The sequence below is a fragment of the Megalops cyprinoides genome, chromosome 13 (assembly GCF_013368585.1).
Source record: "Megalops cyprinoides isolate fMegCyp1 chromosome 13, fMegCyp1.pri, whole genome shotgun sequence".
In the NCBI taxonomy this organism is placed as follows: Eukaryota; Metazoa; Chordata; class Actinopteri; order Elopiformes; family Megalopidae; genus Megalops; species Megalops cyprinoides.
The window spans coordinates 10936478-10962135 of record NC_050595.1 but is presented as its reverse complement, the minus strand read 5'-3'; the positions used below and the strand labels follow the sequence as shown (position 1 = coordinate 10962135).

At 39.2% G+C, this 25658-nt stretch overlaps 2 protein-coding genes across 2 annotated transcripts; both read right to left on the bottom strand.

Moving 5' to 3' along the window:
* Window positions 1-1048: 1048 nt before the first annotated feature.
* On the bottom strand, window positions 1049-13121 carry LOC118787871 (troponin I, fast skeletal muscle-like). The gene is made up of 9 exons (XM_036543605.1): window positions 13023-13121; window positions 9426-9517; window positions 9164-9307; window positions 5169-5201; window positions 2697-2733; window positions 2090-2218; window positions 1786-1875; window positions 1487-1663; window positions 1049-1341 (listed from the first exon to the last, which is right to left on the bottom strand). The coding sequence occupies exons 4-9, from the start codon at window positions 5174-5176 to the stop codon at window positions 1252-1254; spliced, it is 531 nt and encodes a 176-aa protein (XP_036399498.1). The 5' UTR covers window positions 5177-5201; window positions 9164-9307; window positions 9426-9517; window positions 13023-13121; the 3' UTR covers window positions 1049-1251.
* A 2224-nt stretch (window positions 13122-15345) lies between these two features.
* Window positions 15346-20960, bottom strand: LOC118787867 (troponin I, fast skeletal muscle-like). The gene is made up of 7 exons (XM_036543601.1): window positions 20879-20960; window positions 18072-18104; window positions 17261-17297; window positions 16898-17026; window positions 16627-16716; window positions 16334-16510; window positions 15346-15796 (listed from the first exon to the last, which is right to left on the bottom strand). Exons 2-7 carry the CDS (start codon window positions 18077-18079, stop codon window positions 15701-15703), a joined length of 537 nt encoding a protein of 178 aa, XP_036399494.1. The 5' UTR covers window positions 18080-18104; window positions 20879-20960; the 3' UTR covers window positions 15346-15700.
* Between the last annotated feature and the right edge of the window lie 4698 nt (window positions 20961-25658).

The window sequence follows — 25658 nt, the reverse complement described above, 5'->3', positions numbered from 1 at the left end:
AGTCCTTACGAACTACATCTAGAATTCATCGCATTCAGTGATGAAGCAGATCATTCTGTTTCAAAAACATAAAAATATAATTACATAGGCATTTCCATCTTTTATGCCTTAGTTAAAGGTGATTTGTAATGTCCTAAAATTAATAGACCATTGGCACCACCCTGTGGTGAAATGCTGTACAAAATAAGAACAAGTCCTACCATCTTCAAAAAGCAGTCATGTGAAGCAACATCATTAAGAGTTAGATGCATGCTACATTATTGAATATGACCACAAATACATAATATAATTATAATTATATTATAATATTATATAATTATATAATATAACAAGTTTAATAAATTAAAATAAATGAAGTAAATTACCTCCATTTTAAAATCTGGCACGCCAAAACACATAGGGTCTCCCCCGTTTTGCCTTTTGCAAAAAGTGTAAATTTCTTCATTTATCCCCCATAATTCAATCTGGCTTTTCTGAAGCATTTCAGTGCTAAGATTTATACATATATGGCCTGTGCCTCCCCAGTTATCAGAGCGAAGGTTGAGTAGGCATAGCCCTTGTCACACACCCAGTGACCTCAGCTTGTCCTGTTCTATTTACTATAACAGCCCATCAGTTGTTCCCTGCAAACTGATGAACAATGACTAACTCATATTGTATCTCCTGTTTTTTAAATCTGAGATCACCCACTGATTTCAGACCTGAAACTCACTACGTAGAATAACAGTATCAGGAACTTATAAAAAGGAAGTGGAGAGTACAAAAGTCATTAACACTCTATAAAATCAATCATAGATATATTTTTTTCTACTTCAAAACCATATTTTCTGTTCAAAATTGTATATGCATGTATGTTTTTCATTTCAGTAGAGCTTGAGCTAGGTAGAGCTTGCTTTAACCCAAGTGTGACATGCAAACTTGTGAGCATAACTGCCGTAATAGTTCCAGCATGGACATACATGCATTACGTAGGAAATGAAAATGTTCACATCACAAAGGGGTGAAAACTGGAGGTTTAACTTCAAATAATTTATTTCACAGAGGTCATTTGGCATTGAATGTATTTTTCACATACACTAGCTGTAAATCTGTAAGGTGGAGATCTTGAGGTAAGTGGTTATACACCATAATGCTATACCCAGACAAATCAGATAAAAGATGGCCATGTACACACAGACCAAAATAATGAAGGCACCAGGTCAAAATGGGGAGTACTATCTAGATAACAGGAAGTCCACAATGATAACTCATTTAAGCATCTGCCTCAAACATCTTCTTCCTGCCACCCATGCCAGCCTTGTCCTCGATGTTCTTACGCCAGTCACCAACTGAATCCTTTTCCTGTAAGAACAGAGCAGGAGAGACAACGTGTTAAATGTAAAAATGTGAAGGGCTGCCGTACTGCCATTTTAATTAATAACCATAGAAGCTCAGATCTCCAGCCTTTAGAGTTGGGTCACTTCCTACCAAGCAGCGCCGTACCCACCTCCTCTTTCACCTCCTTCTTCACTTGTTTCAGGTTGGCTCTCAGATCCAAGTTCACCTTGTGCTTGGAGCCCAGCAGAGCCTGCAGCATAGCGTCAGCAGACATACGCACTTTCCTCAGAGGCGGCTTCTTGAACTTGCCCTTCAGGTCCTGGACTTTCATTTTCAGGTCCTCAATCTGGTCAGGAGCAGAGGAAGACAAAAAGAGTACCAGCGACAGCAGTGAGGCCTACTGTACTTCCAAACAAAGAAGAAGATAACAGAGGGAATACAAATGGAAGAGATGGACAGGATGCTGACCTCTTTGTCACATTTGCTCACTTTGCTTTCCATGTCGTATCTCTCCTCATCAACCACGTCGATCTTCTGTTGAAACTTTTTGCACAGTTCCTTAGGAGAGGCATTCGAGCATGAAAACAACCGGTGACTGTTTATTCTGTAAATGTCTATGCTTTAACCATCAGCATTTTGGTCAGGCTAGCACGCTGGAACAATGAGTGAATGGACGTGATATTGTCTTGTGCAGAGTAACAAATGGGTGATGCGATCATAGATTTCGTGGGCCCGATTGAATTGAACGTGGAAGGTTTGCTTCGCTTCGTACCTGCAATTCCTGCAGCGAGTCTGGCATGGATATTGGCGGGCAGTGCTCCTCCATGTACCTCTTTCTTTCTTGTTCTGCCTCAGCTGCTTCTGCCTCCAGTAAACCCTTGGCGATCGCAAGCATCAGGCTCTGGGAAGGTGACAAGTGAACATATCATTAAGAAACGGACCGCAGCCAGAGAGCATGCTTATAGAATTGTTGAAACTGACATCCAGTGTTGACATTCATATGAACCCAAACAAAGCTTATCTTTCCATATCTCTGCAGGCTGTCATTTACAGATTTTAAAAATGTGCCTAGAGCACATCTGTGTTGAAATATAACCCATGGCAAATGCTTGGCTGTAAACTTGCAGTATTTATCAATTAGTCCTTTAAGAGTGGCTGTGTTTGGTACTGTATGCTGGGCTGTGGCACTTTCCTTGAGTCCATTCTCAAATATATTCATGTGACGAGTTGTTTACCCACAACAAGTTTATACAACTTAAAGCCTAAGACTATAATTACAGTATTGTTTTAGAAGTGAGAGAGCATTTTCCCATTCACTCTAAATATATTGGATGTTCACCCAGAACCATCATCGGGAAAATAATCAGACAGCTGTTTACCTTCAGGTGATGCCTGCGGCTCGACGTCAGCTTTTTCCTGTGGAGAGAATTAATCAGTGAATGCATAAAAGCTGAACAGATCCCTCATAGGAGTTCTAGATCTAATGCTCTAGCAAAGGTGAGTGTGGTTTATGATAAATATGGGTTGGTCAGACAAGTAAGCTGTGTGAGGTCCGTGAGGTGTATAAGTTACATTTATTCATTTAGCGGATGCCTTTATGGCAAGTACTTCTGGTGCATATAACGAGGGCTAACCATAGGCAACAAAACAAAGTCAAAAGTATCACAACTGACAGCAGATTTGTGCACTGTAGAGAGCACAAAGGTGTGAATGATTTCCTGGTTGGTGATAATGCATGGATACAGTGTAAAAGGCTACAGCAAATAGGCAGTCACTGACAAATGTGGTTAAGAGCCATCATAAATTCTTTTTTTTTTGTGGCACAAGAAGCTGTCTGTCTAATCTTGTTATCTCGTGAGTGCACACCACTTAATATTTTATTTTTGTTTATTTATTTTTTGAGACAACTGGTTTGATCTTGAGCATTGTTGAAGCTCAAGATCTCCCCGCCCCCCCCACAAAAGGAAATTATTGGCCAAATTACTCAAACAATCTTCAGTAATATCTACCTTCTGTTGCCAAACAACCACTCCTAATCAATTTTCAAACTTTGTACACCATGGAAAATCTTAAAGCAAAGCTGCAGGCATAGTGATGGTTACAATTATTTAGAAGGTAAAGTACATAAAATGGCAAAGCAAAAGAGATTATCTGAACATAATTATAGCCAGCTAACTACCAAGAGACCAAGAGAGGGCAGCAAAGCTGTAAGTTTTGATCACTTGCTAGCTTACTGCCCTAGACCTCAACCAAAGCAGGCCTACAGCCTGCTAATATTACATGCCATTTTACTAACATTGGCTTGCTAATAATCTGTAAAATCAGGACAAGCCTTTTGACAAACTGCTATCAAATTGATGTTATGAACTAACTACCTATCTAAAAAATACCACATTGCAGCACCTAGATAACTTAATGAAAATGAATATTCCCACACACAGTCACATTTGGCTTTAGTGGTTAGCTCCACTAAAGATCTAGGAGGCTGGTTAGCTACTGTATATCACAATGCCTGATGTCTAGTTGACTGGATTGAGAATGTGTTGCTTGTCACTGATTCTAATCATAAATGATGCTGCGTACTTGACTGAGGTAGATACTGAAGATGAATTGCTTAATTAAAGCTATCTATGTACATGCTAAATATGTAAAATATACTGGGTTATCCTGGGTAAAGGTGCCTGTTAAACAAATAAAAGGCAAAAAGATGAAATTGTAGTTGAAAAATGAATGAGTATGGAAATGTATTCACACATATCGGTCAGGTGTTACAACAGGCTTTGACTTTTTTCCACCATATAATATGACACAGTGACCAGCAGATTTAAACTTAAGATAATGGAGACAAAAAATTGCACTTAATGGACACTTAATACACAATGTACTCAAGATTAGCATGACAAGCAAGATGTATTTCTAACGTTTTTGAAGAAAATGAACAAATACACTATTTCCCATCGTAGCATAGTGCTCATTTTCTTCACATATTAAACTTCTTCACATATTAAACTTAGAATGAATAAATAAATTTGCAGGCAAAATCAGTTGATTTTGGAATAGTGTGTCCCACTTTTAACCCCCTCCACTTTCTCAATGCAAAAGCCTGTGGAATTGCAAAATGGAGAGCAAGCATTCTGTAAGTGCACTTCTCAAAAAATACAACAGGTGTCACTCTTGCGCTGTTGCCATTTTTTTTCTCAGCCAATCTTGACCTTGACTTAGTAAAAGAAAGCAACAGATTACACCCTGACATCACTGCTAAACACTGTGACACAATTAGGTACTGTATGCGACATGATTCATCTGTGCACCTGTCTTCTGATTTAGCCATAGTGAGGATATAGCCCAGCACTAGCAGAGCACACCTGCGCACAGTGTCTCATGACACATATTTTACAATGAAAGCAACACTGAATAGAAGCGATAGGTAAGAATACCCCCTCAACGATTACATTTAACCAATTTGCACATCACGTTCTGATGTCTACAGTGTTCTGAAGATTGCAGTTGTGCTGGAAAAGGTTACATTATATTACATCACTAGCTGATTTAGCAGACACTCTTATCCAGAGCAACTTACATAGGCTAGTTTTATCCTTTTATACAGCTGGCTATGTACTAAGGCAACTGTGAAATAGTTGCCCATACCTTGGGCAACGGTACAACAGCAGTGCTCCAGCAGGGGATCAAACGAGCAACTTTTTTTTTTTTTATTATAAACACTAGTCCTTACCACTGTACTACTCTACTGTTACCATTATGAAATCCAGCAGTTAAAATCTGTCATAGCCATGCAGTAAACTGGTATCTCAGTCATATCTTAACAGTTGCCAGCAAAGCAGAGTACTTACTCAGACATGGTGGCCTTTTGCTTGTTTCACTTCCTGTGAAAAGATGTGGAGCAACAGGAAAGAATAAGAAACAATTGTTTTGCCTTCTTTGAAGAAAAGAAGTTAGCACAGTAAAGCACTTGAATTGCATATTTGTTTTTGTTTAGAGCCGCTAGTCATGGTAATGACTTATTGAAATACATATGGCTGGAATTTACTTTCTTGCCTTTGACTTAATATGATATCAACATTCAATCATGAGAATAATTATCAACATAACTGAAATCCATCTGGGAGCACAGCCCAATTCACAGAAAGAGACACATTGCTAAACTTGGACAAGATATTGGGAGCCAGCTGTCATCTTGGGTTGCTGTTGTAATAGGCTTGTCTGATGTCTAGGGCATGTTAATGACAGCCCATGTTACATGGCACCAGTCCTGTCATGTAGAGGAACATACTTGAAACGCCCTGTTAGGTGCCTTCAGTACCTATTCCAGGACTTCACAGCATTAACACCGCCTTGAATGATATGAATTTATATATAAAAATGAATGCAATAATTATAACATCAATTATTTTATTATAACATTAATTATAATTCTTCAGCTTGCAATGAGCCAACACCTAGTCTTTTTAGAGTCTTTTTGAACGCGCATGATAAGAAAATCTGTGGTTTAATATATCAAGCACGAATATTAACATTTTACATTTACATTGACATATTCATTTGGCAGACGCTTTTATCCAAAGTGACTTACAAATGAGGCAGAGCACAACACAAGCAAAAAAAAGCCACATAAGGAGTCAACATATTTTCACCAATTGTTGGCGGCAACTTTTTCGTCATATAGTGCTGTACGAGCAGGGATCTATTACACAATGAGTTCCTCGACATCTGATATGTCAGCATATTTTGGAAACATCTTCTTTCTAAAGTGGGTAGGTGAATGAAGTAAAGGAAGAGTTATGGTAAATGAATATTTACATCCACTGCCACCAAAGGAGGGCTCTGGTGTACAGCTTTCAAAATGAACTGCCTGCATGGCTGACATGTTTCTTGTTATACTGTATGTTGATATCGTATATCAAGCATGACCTTATAAACTGCCTACCCCTCACTTCATGCTACTGCCACACCAAAAGTGAACTATGACTTAATCTAAGGGATTTTTATGTAATAAAATATGGCTATTATTTATTATTTCATTTTTTAATTACTATTTTACTGACAGACATTTTTCACATACCGTATCATACCTAAACATCTTACTTAGGAATTATTTAATTGAAGTGAAAACCATTCAGGCTTGCACAGTAATACCTTAGACACGATGTGTCTAGGATGTGCAGAAACCAAAACTGTGACAGCTGCTGTATGTGTAGGATGCAGGTAACAAAGTAAAGAGCACAGTTACATTTCATTCATTCAATTCATTTCGTTGTCAAAGGTTTTAAAATATAGCACCTTTTGCTCGATCACCTCGCATTTTATAATGAAATATTACGTGTCCTACATACTTTTTTCAGATAAATGTACTGAAATATCAATGATTACACATCAAAAACTTCACATGAACGGTCGTTTAGAACTATGTTCAATTTGCATTGTGTTCTTTTATGTTGAAGTTCCCAACTTAACTTATCAAGTTCACATGGACTCCTTTTCTACTTATGAACATTCAACTTGACATTACAAAAATACGTGTTCCAATCCACATCACAGAAACACATCCGTCATATCACTGCATGCATAGTCATTACACAAAACAAGGGATAACATCACAAGGACACACACTGAAAGTGTGTCACAGCAACTCACAGCCCTAATGTCTAAAATTGACACACTACTCTGCAGCAGACAACTCAACACAAAATCCTTAACACATATCATGATGTGGACTCACAGGCATTTTTTTTCCATACATTATCAGATATTTGTATGTAAAGATGTGTGGTCGTGCTGTTAAGATGTGTGTCGTGCCTAAGACACTGATCTCAGCCAGATCTACGTGGTGAACCCCAGTGGGACACAGACAGTGGTGTACGGCCCAAAAAAAAACACGGAGAGGTTCTCACCTATGTAAGAAGGCGACGGACGGGACAACCTTGAGACTGGCACCGGCGGCTGCAATGCCAAGAGGGTTTTAATGGCATTCTGTGATGACTCAGCAAAACTCATCTGTTCTCTTTAAGGAATTGGGTTCCGCCTCAGACCAATGGGTCGAGGAGCCACTGAAAGGATATCCCCCGCCTCCCAGTTCCCCCAGTATAAATAACCCTTCCTTGAAGTTTGTTATTCTTGCTTGATTGCTTATTTATCCAGCAGCCACCCGCGTCCCTGGGCAGTTTCCAGAGCATAATGACCTCTTAATTGAGGGGTCCTCAACAGCTTTGCCTAAATGAGCAGGGGTTCATCAAGGGTGCCAAATGTGACTTCAGGACTCCTTTTTGGATATGGAACTATGGACTTTTACTACACTCCTAAAGCATGGAAAAGGTCTTTGCAAGTGTTGAAACAGACAATTCTATCAAAAATATTAAATAAACAAGTTAATAAATGAACGGACAACTACAAAATATATCATCAATAGTAAATCTTTTATTTTAATTATAAACTTAGTATAATGTTTAGTATAATAATGTTTAATAATAGTATAAGTATAATGTTTTTGAAATGCTTACTCTTGTTTTAGTAAGTTACAAATCCAGGATTGAACACATTGGACACATCCCAATGGCTCTGTGGTGAACAAATCATAAAGATTTGGAATCACAGAATAGTATTCACATATGCCATTCTTGTGTCACATGAATTAAATAGAAGCTATTTGAACAGACAGCCAATCAAAGCATCTGGATTGTAATTATTACATCTCAGTGCTTATGTAATGTTTGGCATCCTTTAACAGGACAGATGTTTGGTCTTTCTACTGTCACTCCATGGTATCAACCAAGCACACAAAAACAGGAGGAGATATGGTCGAGGGAAACGGAATCCCTGAAATCTCTGTGAAGTGAACAGATATTACGACAGAAGCTATTTCAAGCTGAGTTATGTCAGAAACATGGGCATTTGTTAATTGCGAGTTTTGCACTGACTCCAAGAAGAAATTTTTTTTTTTATTTTATACAGTTATTGAAACGTTGAAGAGCTAGCCAGGATTCTTTGTGGGAGTACAGCCCATTACAGCCTTTGCACATTGAATCCCATGCCTTTTTGTTGTCCATTTGTCTGTAAAAAATTTGCGAGTTTGTCTGTAAACAAACATTAGTATACATGTACAGTGTGCTGATGTAGATGTGGCTTCTGGTGCATGTTGTCACATGAACCTCTGGGCTTTACAATTTGAGAAGTCCTGCTCTAGACCGTAGGTAATACGACAAGCCTATATGGGATGACTTGTTTTCCTCATTAAACTTCTTATGCTCCCATCAGTCTTGTTTAGTTAACTAGTACCAGCTCGATATACACTGAACACTTCAGTATTAGCTGGCTGAAAAGTAATAGCAGTGGTAGTACTAAAACAAAGGCATAAACGAAGTATTTATCATTTAGTATGAAGAATTCATATTTAATTAATATAGAATTATACTATACAGAAGGTAATGAAAAAAAGACCACTGCATTGGCTAGGCCACCAATGGCCTGCAAGTTGTATGCAACCCTGTGACGGCTCACACAGAGGGAAAAAACAGACATCTCAATGAAATCCCAGTAGAGCTCACATTTAAATGTTCCAAAAATAGCTGAACATTATACATTAATGTTTTATTATTCTTAATTTCATATTCAAATATTGCTTCGTGTTACAGTCAGGACTAAATTATATTCAGGCCAATTTGGTACGAACGAAAATGATTGTAATTCACAACGATAATGTGTGCGTAGCCTCACTGGTTTCCAACTGATCTCTTTAACTGATCATTATTAACCCTTCATGCATACTTAGTATTAGTAACACAAAGTGTACAATTTAAGGCACTGTTGATTGTACAATAGAGCCGTCACCCACCTCTTCCTTCACCTCCTTTTTCATTTGTCTCAGGCTGGCTCTTAGATCCATGTTGATCTTGAACTCGGAGCCCAGCAGATCCTTTAGCGTGCCATCAGCAGACATATGCACTCGAATTGCCAGCGCTGGCTTCTTGCTCTGCAGCTGAACCATGTTAATCAGTCATTGCTTTGGGCAGGGGAGGAAAGGAATTCACATGAGGACTTCTACGCTAATGACTGACGACTGGATATGTGAGTTAAAATGACCACAGATGGTCTACCTTCATGGAGGGAGACAGGAGCTTCTTTCTCTCTCTTCTCCCTGCATCTCCTCTGGCTTGAGCATGTGAGTTGCAAATTGGATCGCCATGCACTGAAAAACAAAGTGTTCGTGTTGGTGATGACAAAACTGCTGCAGAGTTTTTAAAATCAGTGGTTGATGCAGACTTTTTAAGGGATGAAATATCTCTTAAACAGTCATATATTTTGCATGCTAACATTCCTGCTTCCACAGTGAAAGAGATTAGAAAAACATTGTATTCAAATTGTGGGAGGATTGCAGAAAATACAGGCAAAGCAGGGTTGATTTTGGTGGTTGGAAACAAACTAATGTCACAGTTCTCAGAGCCTTTTGATTTGCTTCCCACTAAGATGTTCATGGACAAATGAAATCACAAGCAAAAAGCCAGTCCTAGAAAGAGTTTAAATCCATCCAAACTACCAGTACAGACACCCTCATACCAGCACAGAGAATTACCAAGATTTCCAGGAGATGTTCAAGCACAGGAGGATAATGGGCGCTAATGGTCAATAAAGCACTGGAGGATAAGAGTCACACAACTGAAAACACACGTAGTCATAGTGATAGTTTAGATGCCACACTGAGGCTTAATGAAAAATCTGAGCTGAACTATCTTAACTGCACCTAAAAAGAACAGATCTTGAAGACTGACCAATGAAGTACGAGGTTTGATTTGTCAGAATGACATACAATAGTAGTTCAACTTAAAGTACGGCTTCTCCAATACAGACTTGGGTGGAGCTTTCATGTGTTAACACTGACTCTGATTTCAGGCAACCCCAGCATTTAGCTTTAGGAGGCAAAGTATTTTGTTTGCTTCAATCCAATCTATGATGAAAGTACTCCACCCATTATGGGTTTCATGAAGCCTCATTTGCCAAGCACTACCCATTTGGTCTATAGAAAAAATTACAATCAAAAAGGTTACTTCCAATCTACACGATCTGACACAAATGAAATACACAGCACAATTTCCTACTGCAGCAAATTCCCTCTTGGAACAAGGTAACCCAGTATTGCCAGTCATAGTTCACTAGTTCAGAGTTTAATAATACTGTCCAGTGGTTCGAAAACTGCATTGGAACTCCCTTGTGGATTATAAGGGTGCTGAGGGCATTGTGACTGATACCTCTTCTATCAACAATAATCCCCATACTGCCAAATGTACAAGAATACCTTTTGAAAGAAACTGTCAAAATACCCCAACCCACAGACACTGTGACATTATAAACATTGTTTGATTACTTAGTCTTAGCCATTAATACAATTGTGATAAAGCACCATTATTAACAAAAAGCAAAAATGCAAGTCTGATATGTTTTTGATAAAACTGGATCTTCTCAAGAAACACACACACACACACAAGAGAGAGAGAGAGAGAGAGAGAGAGAGAGAGAGAAACATATATATATATATATATATATATATATATATATTCTGAATATATATGTGTGTGTGTGTGTGTGTGTGTGTGTGTGTGTGTGTGTGTGTGTGTGTGTGTGTGTGTGTGTCTAGGCTGACCTACTGTATCATAACACAGAGGCACTGGAGAAGGACATACTAAAAACTGCTCTTCCTCTTTTAGTAAAACCTGTGCTTCATCTGTTGCTCTTTTTTGAGCATTCATAAAACTGTTTCATGTAATGGAAACGATGATGAGTGAATGATACATTTCACTCAGATACTTGACTCCAAAAACATTTTATGATGCAAGCAAAAGTGTGTCTAAATTTGGGCTGAGTGTCTCTGTTATGTGGGGTGTGGGTCGGACAACTATCTTGAGTCTCTCTCCGTTATGACAGGCTTCTCTTAGAAGATTGCTGAAACCTGACACCACGGATGATGATCCCCAGCCTTGCCTTCTAGAACATACTTGACATGGCCAAGACATTAGTGCACATCTCAGAAGTGACCACAGACCGCTCTGTCATTGCAGCTCTTAACAACCTTCTGTATGCTTCCAGGCTACACACAGACACACACACACACACACACACACACACACACACACACACACACACTCATTGGTCTTTTTTTATAACAAAAACATGTTTCACCCTCAAAAAATGACCATTAAAAAATTACACAGATTCAAATGCCTTAAATTTTAGTTAGTGATGACCAATACCCAAAAAAACATCTAACAGACTAAATACTTATATAAAAGAAAAACAGGCATGGCTCAAGCAGCTATTAATTAGACAAATACAGGACCTTTTCATGCACTGTAATGATAAAAAATAACATACAAACAAAGACTGTTTTCAGCTAAGGATACACAAATAATTGATTTGATGGCCAATCACTACCTACATGCCTATTGAGAATCTCACATTTACTTATAAAAGACCTATGTGTCTCTTAAATTCTAGCCCTTGAATATTTTCCTGTATATTTGCATTTCAGTCATTCTGCTTGCTATCCCTAACCATCTTTCAGACCAAACCAGACCGGTAATCCTTCCATATATATTTAAATCTTTAAAACAATTTTTAATCAGTTTGTTTCACAACAATCCTCACCTTAAGGGGTTACTTATTAAAATTGAGGTGCTACTAATTAAAATCAAAATATCACTAGACATTTTTAGAGAGAAAATGGTCACTTCATTATTATAAAAATGTTTGTATTGTATTGTCTTGTGTTTTACAAATTTTTGTGAGTTTAATAACTAAAATATATTATGTTTCTGAACTGAAATGTATCTTCAATGAGCAGAGCCTTGCCCTTTTATATTTAATGTGCTGTTTTCCTTACATTTTTTTCTCCTATCTTACCGTGGTCTATTTTTTCCATTTTACCAGAATCATTATATGAATGGGCGATTTCATTATGGTTCCAGGTATGAATGAATTAAGAATGAATGTTGTATTTAAGTAGTGTGTGAAGTAGTAGTGAACTTTTTTTCATTTTTGAGTAATATTTATGTCCAAATGTTTGTGTTGACAGCAAAGAAAACATTTGAGGATCCCTTTCAGATTTATTGCCTGTAGTGGTGTACCGTTTCGGCAAGTCACATCACCAGTCTGTATATCAAGCCTACTGCTTTTGGCCACTACATGTCACTGTTCAGCCAAAAAACATGTTATTGAATCAAACCACAGGAAATCATTACAGGAAAGGAGCATATGACACTAATTACTGTATTATATATAAAATAAATATGCTATGTAAAACCACAGGATTTCTACTTGGGTTTGCCCTCCAAAACATATCATTTAAAAAAATAATAAAAAACAATTAAAACATAAATAATAAAATTTGAATTTAAGGCCTTAATCTCAATTAAGGGATGGAACATATATATAAACAATATACATGGGAATCAAAGCCAGTCCATTTAATTACTTTCATGGAGTACACGTAAGACCATAAATCAGTTGATCTACATATCTATTCACACAAAACATTTTTCAAAGTATGAGACATTGCACACAGCTGCCATCAGATTGAAATATGTGCCATCATCACACACCATTTTTTTTTTACCAAATTAAATATTTTACATCTGTTGCATTCAGTTGACTCAACCAATTTTGCAACGCGAAGCCACAAAAAGGAATGGAAAGCTGCTTACCTTAGAGAGGCAGGAGGCAGAGGGTCTCACTGGCTTTGCACACGGATGGGAGGCTGGCTTGGAGAGCACAGGCAGGTTGGGCGCTGATGAGTCAAGTGCATCCTCCGATACTGATAGCTTGGTAAATCCTGCATTTCTCTTTATGGAAGTAGATTACACCTCAGGCCAATGAGCTAAAAAGGTCATGAAACATAGTACTATTCCCCCTCCCCGCCAATCACCACCGCTGCCACCATCATTATAAATAACCCCTCTGTCAAGACTGTTATTCCCTATTATTATGTATTTAGCAGATGCCCTGGTGCAAGATGAGCACCTGCACCTGGCACCTGCGTCAGGGTGGAACAGTCATTTGTCATGGAAGTTCTGTAGCCTTTATTTTGCATTGCATTTGGAGAATTTCACTTTGGCTGTGGACCAAGCATGCGACACATCATTCTCACATTTATGTGCATTTATGTACATTCATGTTATGGAAATGAAGACATTACCATCCAGACAGACTTGCAAGCAAGCATATGCAAGTGTATTTAATGAAGTCAGAAGAACCACAGTTCATACAGAACATGACCAACCACAAGGCACTTACCCTTATGATATCAAAAGGGCTGAAGCTGACAGCTGGGCCTTGGAAAAATGTTTGCACATGTTCTACAAAAAAGAATTTGAGAATCTGACATCACTATAAATCAAAATGTGAAACACTTTTAATCAGTATTAAATTTAGCTGCAAAAATGGACTGAAGGGACCTGTAGTACCAATGCATGGCTCTGTGCTTTATACCATATTAATATCAAGGGTGAAAAAATAGCACTGCTAAATCCTTGCAAAAGCAAGGATTTATAATAGCCTTACCTCCCATTTTATCCTGGGAAACTCACTGTAATATCATTTAGGCCTTAATCGGGTTTACTATATAATTGTCAAGAATGGCATTTCTCTTACAAATTTCAAGATGGACTTTTGTCCCTTCACTCATATAGTACCACGTTTCCACTGAAAGCAGGCTGTTTGTTCATCAGCGCACTGGGAAGACTCTCACATCGGACAGAGTACCTGAGTCATTGCATTATGGGCCAGTAGCTGTTTTTGGGTCGTCAGCTTTGCCCCCTCAGTGTGAAGCTGGCACTTTTGCAAACCTGTTCCGGGTGGACAGGTAAGGGTGCAACAAGCTCCTTCCACTCACCTCCTACCGAACTGAGACACAATGAATACGGCAGACAGCATGCTTCCAAATGAGAGGAGTTACCAACCAAGGCTGTGGGGAATGTTTTGGGACACAGACAGAGAGAAAGTGTGAGATAATCCTCTGACCTCTGTGGTCACATATTCTGGATCGACCCTTATCCTGTTCCTGCACAATGACAAACCCTGGCCAAAACACGTTATCCTCTATTCCTCCCCATGAATGGTACATTATTGCTACCCATTAATCCAGGACCTCCTAAATCTTGTGGTTTGCAATAGCAATATAGTGAACTTATTAAAGCCAATAACAAGCCAAAAACAGGCATCAATGTCACGTTGCATTTTGGACCCTACTGATATTTTGCGTTTAAATTGCTCCCAGTTCCATGGATCAATCCATGTGTATATTTCCTTAGGTTTTCTGCATGCTACATGGCTCATGGTCCATGATTTTTGCTAATGCACTTGTAAAACGAAGACATGTCACATGCAAACATATACAGGATGAGAGAATAGTTACATACAAAAAAAAAAATCATTTTAGCTGGGTTAACATTAAACCTGGAGGACACCAGTTTGTCCCAATGTAAAGTGGAAATGCATTAACATGTGGGATTCTGCAGATTTTGGAACTTAATTGTTTGCTTCAGTAAAATTTTAGTAAACTGATTATGAACAGGGGTTAGAATTTAATTATTATAATTTCTCTATTTCTGCTACGTAATGAATCCTTCACAGTACCACATCAAGGGATCTATTTGTGTAGAAAAGAATGCTAACAAGGAAATCATACCACTCAATTACATCTAATAATGAATATGTATATATAAATGGATTTTATCAAATCGTCTACAAGATTTCTTTCTGAGAGATGTAAGCTGTTCCTGTGTGTCTCAAAGCAATTGTTTTGCCACTGTAATGTCTGTCATAGCCGTATATTCATATATAAAACAACATCACAACAGCATGATCTAGACATGATAGGACATGGCAAACTGAGGAACTCTACATGCGACCTGACTTCTTCCAATCACTGTGGACCTGACCAGCTTCACTCAAAAGTTCTTATTGTTTGGAAAACGTGGTATATGCCACACAGCATAGCCAAGCTTAAAAAATGATTAAAACCAAGAGTTTCCTTAAAATGGTTTATTTCCACAAGGGGGTTTGAAGCAGACATACATTTCTTAGAAAACTAATTTTTAATGAGTGATTTTCAAAAGCCCTGAGGTGTTTAAAGCTGCAGCTGTGACTCTGGTCTCTGTGATGGCAAGAGGCGAGGAATCTGTAAGCCAAAAAAAAGAGGGCACTCTTTCGCACGTGAATTACCTGCTCCATCTAGATATTGTACACTCTACCCAAAAATGACCATGTGCAAATGCAAGACCATGATAATAATTAAGACATTAGAGAGACAGTCAAAATGGAGAGCACAGCGATTTGACCTCCTACTGGAAAAGCGAACAGCAACCCAGCCATGATAGTCCACTTAAGCCTCAGACTCAAACATCTTCTTCCTGCCGTCCATGCCGGCCTTGTCCTCAATATTCTTACGCCAGTCGCCAACGTCACGCAAGTCCTTATCCTGTAAAGACGCAGAACATCAGAAATTGTCAACAGCTGTAAGATGTCAGATATACAGAGTACTGTCTAATTACACCACACATATGACTGAGTACAACCACAAACAGGGACAGAGGTACAACTGAATGGAGAAGAGGTTGAGGGGGGTTAAAGGCAACCTCAGCACACAAATGGTTGAAACACAATGTCTCGCAATGTCATGAAATGATGATGTTTACAGAATAACTGAACTAGCTAGCTACTGTCGCCTTTGACCTCTGTACTCAAAAAAGGTCTTCATTACTATAATTGTATACTATAATATACTATAACTATTATAATATATTATATTATATGTTTGTATATGCTAGGTAGTGTATACTATACAATATTATATTAAAATAAAGCACTTGTGTGCTTCACAGCAGATTGAGCAGTATGTCAATTAATAAACTTGTAATGATGACTGGCTGCAGTTCATCTCTGCAGAAAGATGCACGTGAGGTAGGATTGGCTGTTTTAAGTTGCTATACCGCACCATCTCCAGAAGAGCACCCACCTCCTCTTTCACCTCCTTCTTCACTTGTTTCAGGTTGGCTCTCAGATCCAAGTTCACCTTGTGCTTGGAGCCCAGCAGAGCCTGCAGCATGGCGTCAGCAGACATACGCACTTTCCTCAGAGGCGGTTTCTTGAACTTGCCCTTCAGGTCCTGGACTTTAATCTTCAAATCCTCAATCTGCCCAGGGGTTAGGAAGAGAACGTAAGTGATCCAGTGAGACCTACTTTCAAGCAGATGAGAAGCTGGCACAGAGAATGCCAAAGGAAATGCACAATGGATGGGAAAGACTCTACCTCTTTGTCACACTTCACCACTTTGCTTTCCAAGTCATATCTTTGCTCATCAACCGTATCAATCTTATGGTGGAGTTCCCTGCACAGTTCCTGAGAGGAGAGATTCAGAGCAAAACATTGAAAAACAACATTATATTAACATTAGTATGACCACAGTCATCACCTTTAATTTGATTGATATTGGCTTGGGAACAGTCATGCAGGGATAATGCAGCATGAACTGCATGGACCCTGTTAAAATGCACGTGATTTGTCTGACTGGGACTCATACCTGTAATTCCTGCATAGACCCAGGCATTGAGAGTGGGGGGCAGTTTTCTGTCATGTACCTCATTCTCTCTTCTTCTCTCTCTTTTACCTCCTTATCCAGCAGGCTCTTCGCAATCGAAAGCATCAAGCTCTGGTGAAGATCAACAAGAGCAGATGTTATTGAAGAGACTGGCAAATCACAATAAGCTTCTAGGACTGCTGTTCTCAAATGGACCAATAATTGAGAGTAAAGTTTGCATCTTTATGTTTCATTATGGTTGTTTGTGAAGTACGTGTCACTTTTTGTTCTTGCTTCAGATTTTTTGACATCTGAAAAGTAAATGAATTATAAGTCAGTTATGAGAAATTTTGTCAAACTCCATACCTTCAGATGATGCTTTCGACTCGACGACATCTTTTTTCTTTAGTGGTTATGGAAGAAAAAGATGTGAATTCATTTTGTTATTAACACTGAACACGGAATATTTGTGAAACTTAACATCTGCAAATTGGGAATATGGTTCAGTCACACCTATTTTAGAACAATATCAATGAGGAAAGAATAAAATAATTCAACTGAGCAACATGTTACTGAGCAACATATACACATTCCTTGCAAAATACAAAATTCATGGGGCAAGCATAATAACAATAATAAAATACTCATTTGCTGTACTTTTGGTGTCAAGAATGACATTCAATCACCCAGCATTTTTGCTACTGTAAAGTTAAGTACAGAAAGCGTATCCACATCAGTAGGGGTGTGAACATTATGCCCTCCATACAGAATGATGGGATATAGCAAATGGTTCCAAACTCAGATATCAGTTTAAATCTAGCCTTTTCTCCCATTCTTGCCTAGATATGCACATATCTACCAACAAAGTATTTCACTTCTAACATCTTCAGAAATATAACTGAGGTTAGCGGTATGGGCTCCATTTGCCAAATTGCTGGCAGTCACAAGCATTATTTGGCATACATAACTGCTTATTTACTTTGAGAGATCATAACAGACATGTACTTCACTCAGTGATTAATTCTAAATGAAAAACGTTTGGGAGGAGACTTAATGGGAAACTATTATAAACGTGTTGCATTTCTTAGACTCCTAACGACAAGAATAAAAACCAGTCGACAGAAATGATTAGCCATCATTCCTAGACCAGGTCCAACAACTTAAACAGAGTACTTACTCAGACATCTTGGCTGTTTATCCGTTTCCCACCCTGTAAAAAAAAGACATACGTGCAAATTTTTATTTCACTGCAACCATTTTCATTCTACCTCTACCTAAACAAGATTCACATCTTAACAGTGATATTAGTCATTCTCAAAGAAAACAAATATAAATTTAGGAAGTTTTAAGTGTAATGCATTAATCTGGATAGGCTGTAGGAAGGCAGGCACCTTCTATATTCAATCATTGTTGGCACTTCTCCAGGGGCTAGCCAACACCTGATACTTACACCAATTGATAATGCAATGCTCCAAAGCCACTGAATATTCCACCTTTAATCTGAATATCATTCATATGAGAGATTTCTGTAATGTTCATTTTTTTAAGACTTGCACAGGGAATAGAACAGGTCCCGAGAAGAAAGAAAAAAAAAACAGACACTTTGATTTTCCAGAATGGAAAGCTTATGGAAAGCTTTATAGCTGTTTGGATTTTTCTGAACTATTCATTATTATTAATGGGAATTATTATTATTATTCAGCATTATTATTGAGAACTCCACTATTATTTTGATAGCGATACAAGCACTTGATTGATTGTATTTAACTAGCAAAAGCCATAGCCAGATACCTTTACCTGCAATTTATGTTTTGAGGTTTCTATAGTACAGCTTTGTCTGTGATATACAAACCAAAGAGATGTACTGTAGCTAAGGTATTAACTATTATTATTATTACAGTCTAAGATGTGAATGATTGGTTGTCGATGACAATTTCTCATTAAAAAGGCCCACTTTCTTTCAACTTACATGGAATTATCACGGACTTATTAGTGCATTCTGCTTATAATATTAATATATTAATCTCTAGCAACCAATCATGTACCTCAGCTTATTGCCATTTTTCATTTGTTTTATTTTGTTGAAACACACACAGCAACCGAACAGAATGAGCCCTGCTTCCTCTTCCGAAATATATGACTCACAGCTGACAGCTACTGACAGCATTTAAATTTAACCGTGCTTCTGTTTATACTCTGAATCCCAAGACAGGCACCAAATAGGAAATAATAACCATCCCTAGACAAATCCAGATGACGTTTTTACTGTACAGAGCATTATATGGTATAGATTACATAACCTCCCAGTAATGCTGTGCTCTGCAACCAAGCAACAGCTTTCTAAACACTACATATAGTACTGGATAGCATAAGTACAAAATACTTTTAAGAATGGTGTCTTGAAGATTTGTACAATGTTGCGTCTAAAGCAACCAAACCACAAGTCTACCTGGACATAACCTTCTGTAATGATACTACTATACTGTGATTGACCAAACCAACATGCTGGCTTCTTTAACATTCTGTTTACAAAGATGGCATATTGCCTTAGATGTAGCAGATGCTCTACTACAGTGGTTTTTTCAGTAGCCTGAGGCTATTAAGATTGTAAGTTTGCCAAATTGAAGCTATTAAATAGACTATACTGTACATGAAAACCTCACAATAGCTTTTTTATGTTCTGCCTGTAAATTTAGACAAGAACATTTACAGACCTAAACCAGCCTACTACTACAGGAAGCCGCTTGTCCTGGGAAATACTGATTTTGTCACAGCACACAGCGTGCTGACATACTGGCCTTATACTGTATTTGATTAAGCGCCAGAGGCATCAAATTGCCCTAAGATTATCAAGGAGTCAGCAGATAGGGATCATCTCAAATTCTCTTTGCCACGAGATTCCTGATGACTCAATGTACGCGATTCAGTGCAGCTGGGTGTGCAAGTGTAAGCAATGAGTCTGAAAGTCTTTCAATGTGCATTTAAACGTTTTAACATTGAATGCTGGTGTGCTTGTGTGTTATTATAAAGGTCTTGCAGAAGTCTGATATAGCGTGCATGCAATATTAATGTTCCATCTCTCCATATTTCCAAAGCCTGAAATGTATCAAAAACAGCTTAATTTTTAATTGAAAGTGTTCATGTGACACTAATGAAATAAAAACCTAAAGATTTATTACTAATGCTATTTAATACACTACACGGTTTGAATTGACAGTTGCTGCCTCATTACACTGCTGTAACACTGATAACTAATACCACCACTGCGGTAATGGCTGAATCATCTTTAATCCCCTGTCTTACCAAAGCAAAAGAAACCTCTATGGAATTTTCTACTTTCAAAGACATCCTCCCAGGTTAAAGATATTTCTGTTGAACCTGCGAGGGGCGCCTGGCATCTTTTCCAATGAACACCCTTCTACAGCCCACTGTTTATGTTGACACCAAGGTAAACACTGCCGTATCCCTTTCAGAATACTTTCTTTCAGCCTTGTGTCAGCACATCCCATCATCAGACACCACACACAAGTGTCTCTGATGCAAAACAAAATTACTTGAAAAGGCAATCCTTGGCAATGAAAATGTTGCCTTTGCATGTTAACTGTCCTTTTTGGGACTTTGGAACTACTCATTTGACACTCACTCCTTTGACATTCAACAACTTACATACCGAAATTAAAAAAAAATAAATGCATAGAACAAAAAAGTCTGTTCAAATATGTGACATTATAAATAATTAGTATTTGTTGCGTCATTTCTTCCTAGGGTTGCACTTCAAGTGAAGTATCACCACATAAATTGGAGTCAACTACTAAAGCGATGCAGGATAATTTGATTAATGTTTAGGTCTACACAGTGTTATACGACCTTAGCTAATACACTACAAGCTTTACACTACTGTTACACCATTAATCCAGTCTTACACTTGGCTCGGAAAGAGGCATAAACGACGGTAACATTGAGGCTGACAGGAAAGCTTCTCACCTGTGAGAGAAGAGCAGGACAGACCTTGTGGAAGGATGTGACAGACCAACGAGTAAAAGCCGCTGACGTGTTAAAGGGTATATATTGTGTTATCTGATGGGAAAAGAAGTCTCCTCCGCCTTCTCTCTCTTTATGGTAGCGGATTGCTCCTCAGACCAATTGGCTGGCATGCGCCTGAAACTCTATATCCCCCTCCCAACTCCTTCATTATAAATAACCCCTCCTTTAAGATTGTTCTTATTCTACTCTTCTTCAGTACAGATGCTGCCCTTATATAGTTGGGAGTTTTAAATCCAGGATTTGCGCAGGAAAGGACAACTCTGCTACATCTATATCTACAATTTCGCTACATTACATGACATTATTGTCAATCAGCAGACGCTCTTATCCAGAGCGACTTAAATAGATTACAGTTTTTTCATATTACCCATTTATACAGTTGGATATTTACTCAGGTAATTGTGGGTTAAGTACCTTGCCCAAGGGTACAGCAGCAGTGCCCTAGTGGGGATCCAAACCACGAACCTTTTGGTTACAAGCCCATTTCTTTACCAGTATGCCATACTTACATACACTATATGAACAAAAGTATTCGGACACCTGATCATTACATTGTAATGACATTGTATTCAAATACATATACTTTAATATGGAGTTGGTCCCCCTTTTGCAGCTATAACAGCTTCCACTCTTCTTGGAAGGCTTTCCACAAGATTTTGGAGTGTTTCTGTGGGAATTTGTGCCCATTCATTCTGTAGAGCATTTATGACGTCAGGCGCTGATGTTGGACAAGAAGGCCTGGCTCGCTATCTCCGTTCCAGTTCATCCCAAAGATGCTTGATGGGGTTGAGGTCAGGGCTCTGTGTGGGCCAGTCAAGTTCTTCCACACCGAACTTATCAAACCATGTCTTTATAGTTCTTGCTTTGTGCACTGGGGCACAGTCATGTTGGAATAGAAAAGGGCCTTCCCCCTTCTTTGTTGCCACAAAGTTGGAAGCATAGCATTGTCCAAAATGTCTTGGTATGCTGAAGCATTAAGATTGCCCTTCACTGGAGATAAGGGGCCTAGCCCAAACCCTGAAAAACAGGTGTGGCCAAATACTTTTGTCCATATAGTGTATATTATTTCAAAAATGATATTTCACCCTCATCATCTCACATCCCTTTCTGACATCCTCCATCCTCTGCTCTTCCACTCATTACCCTGTTCTTTACATTTTGCCCATAAGGTCACTGAGAGTGAAGAAAGCAACACGCTGCAATAATCTAAGACATTTACCTGGGTTGCAGTGAATGAAAGAAGGTGAGGAGCCCTGTCTTTCAGGAAAGCCATGGGGTGCTCAGTTCCCTTCTGGGGTGGAGGGCTGTGGATGGGAATGAGCAGGCATGTATAGGCAGAGCAGGACAGGTAACATATTGGGGTGTCGGAAGAGGGTCAATGAGACAATGCACAGAGGTGTGAAACACAGACTACAGCTGGATGCAAGCGCACAGAACCAAGAAATGGAGGATGCATGAGCGTCACCGGGAGTGATCAACCTGGTGGGCAGTGGAGGTCTGAAAGAATCAAAGGTGGCTGTACAACACAGGTAGAGAGTTGCACTAATCCGCATAGCAGAGTTCTGGAGCTTGGGCCTGCAGCTGTGTAGAGCTGGTGGGCGGTGAGGTACAAGCAGTTTCTTCTGATGCTGGGCGGGATGAAAGAGAAACTGCAGCTCTGTACACCCTGTACAGAGCAGTGCTCAGCGTGGTGTCCGGCATCACGCCACGATCACTGCCTGTCTGACTCTGGCAGTGCATCAGTGTAGCTGAGTCCTGGAGCAGCAAACTCTTCACTAGAGGGCACAGGAATCCTGTTTTGGGGAAGTTCAACACTAGTCTGTGGACACTTATTCAGGTGGTGATGCCAGCGTGGACTTTGGAGGCAACCTCCTAATTGAGATTAGTATGACAAAAATATATTTCAGAGTGGTGGGTAGCCACAGCTTAAGTTAGGCTTTGGCTGGGGAAAGGAGATGGCTAGAAGTATAGATCTGGGGTAGTTTAAATTTCTACCACTTCATTTCTGTCAAGCCCAACTTAGCTCAGGCTGAGTGGAAACTGGAAGAGAGCCAAGGCAACAGCGGGCAAGGGGGACCAGCAAGCGCAAGGCAGATGGAAAACATGAGGGATGTGACAGAATGCAGTCAATGCTAATGGATTACTGAGAACAGGACTGAAATTTGTGTCAATTTATATGAGAAAAAGATTTATCTTCTTATTAGTATCTATATAGAACCTAAGAATGCTGACTTATTCATTTAATATTAATTTCCCTGCCCGCAAGTGCGCAGGTCTGCTGCGAGTCAAGTTCTGCCACGAGTCATGCCTTTAAAAGAAAACAGAAAAACAGAAAAATTTAGACATTGTGTGAGGAATTGAAGTTGAAGGTTGATTGAAGATTGAATATTTGAATGTCCAGTTATTCTAAACACACCTTCATAGGCTCCTGAAGGCAGCATTGTCTGTGAGGAAACTGGAGCTAAAAAGTAATGCATAATCATGCATAAAATATGTGCTGATACCTCACCTTGACCATACAAGGAATTGACACTGAAGAGCCATTTTTATGCAGCAGTACAGTTAGCTAATATTTCCAATTCTGTTGACTCCATACCCAGCTCCTCTGTGATCCAGCTCCAGAATGCATTTCACTGTCTCCATCACTTTGGATACGCACACCGAGGAATGGAAGCAGAGAGGAACAGTTCTGAGGAAATCACTGACCGTGAAATCTGTACGAAACATAATTGGCTAAACTGGTACAGGACAGTCACCTGAACATGTTTTGACTTGAGGGTACACATTACGATTGCAAAAATACAGATTTACTGTAGATTTATCTGTCCAATCATTTTCCTAGAGAGAGGGATTATAACATTCAGACTGGAGTGTTACATTTTCAGACACTGAGATAGCTTTGTGGTCTTTGTTTGAATATTCATTAAAATGTAATCATTTAAAATATGCTTTGAAGTTTTTTGTTTTTTTTTTTTGCTTTAACAACAGCCAAGATGGAGAGAACAGATGAGGGGAATGTTGCATAATGAAGACCGTGGCAGTGAAAAGTTTGAGGGAAAGACTCGTATGGCAGGAGAGAAAGCTGACATTTTAATGAACTAGCTTTCTTGTAGAGTCCAAGGAGAAACCATCCATGTAAACATCATGTTTGTGATTAATGCAATTTAAGAGGATCAATTTCATTAATATTCAAAATTCACCACAATATCAGCATGTTATGATACTGTAGGTGAAACACTGCAAAAACTAGTTCAAAACTTTCCCACAGGCAGACAAAAAAGGTAATGACTTACTGATTCAAAAGTTATTTTAAATAACTTGCTGTAAAACATTAGGAAAACTGTTCCCACATGAAGGGGATTAAAGAGGGAACTGGAGCAGTGAACCGAAGCGACAAGACAGGTCAAAGGGGAGGAGTCTTCTGAGAACACAAAGTGAAATTTCCATCTTATTCTGTAGGTGGGTATAGATGTGATTAAGGATGGTTCGCAAAAGGAGGAAGGGGAGGCCAGCAGAGCAGTGCGATACACCTACGTCACACGTATGGCATCAAGTGAGAGAAACCCATCTCAGTGACCACGTGAACTTTCGGGGGGATTACTGGGAAATGTGAAGACCCAGCCCACCATCATGCCCAGAAGTGAGAGCAGTGAGACGGCACATACAGCTGGCATCCGAGCAAGCAGCTAGGGCACAAACTGCCATCAGTGTGAGTCTGTGTCGCGCTAAGAGCGAAGAAATCTGAAATTCAGCAAAAGGCGGGAGCTGTAATCAGAGATGATCTGGACCTTCTTGGAAACAGACTGGCAGCTCCTGAGCCAAAGATGGCAGGGAGCATGGGGTACGGGGATCAGGTTTGGGGGATTGGGTCCAAATGCAAGACAGTGGTGACAGGATTGGGGGGGGGGGGGGGGGGGGGGCAGAAAAGCAATGAGAGGATCGCACAGAAATAGACAGTTTACATATGACTTGATGGGGAGGAGAATAACAGATGGTTATGATGATGATCGAACTGCCACTCTGACAGGAAAACAGCCCACAGGCCTACCTTCTAGCACTTTCTCCCTAAGTATCCAGATCCATTGAGAGGCTGTGGCTGTGTTACAGTTCCTCTGGTACTATGAACAGACAAATTAATGAAACACACATAATCAAACACACACACAGAATGGAAATAAAGTCACTCAACCACCATTTTAATTCTGAAAACCCAAGGAAATCAATCCGCAATTGGATCACTACAGTCTGCACTTCCAGTTACAACCACCTTCACCCAATACTAAAAAAAAACAATGTAACAATCCAATGCATCCCAGAACTATATAGATCAGATGTAAAAGGGAGGGAGGTCCAAAACACACCTGGCCACAGGAGCCTCTGCTATCAGCATGAATCCTGATGAGGAGCACGTCACACACTCTGCAACAGGAGAGGCTCCACCCACGGTCTTCTGCTCGAGTCCCTCTGAACCACCCACAGGTAGACTCAGGAATGGCATCGGCGTTCACCTGAAAACAGAGCCTGCGTCTCCTCAGCAGATCAAAGAGAATTTAAGAAACGATTATAGATTTTTTAATATATAACAGATTTATTTTTCTAAGGCCATTTTGTATTTGGGAAGTAGTCTGTAATTGCTTTATTAATACTTAAAATGTAAGATGTTGAGAGAGAGAAGGCATACCAAGAGAATTCTTGTTTTAACTTAATGCTGAAGTGTGAT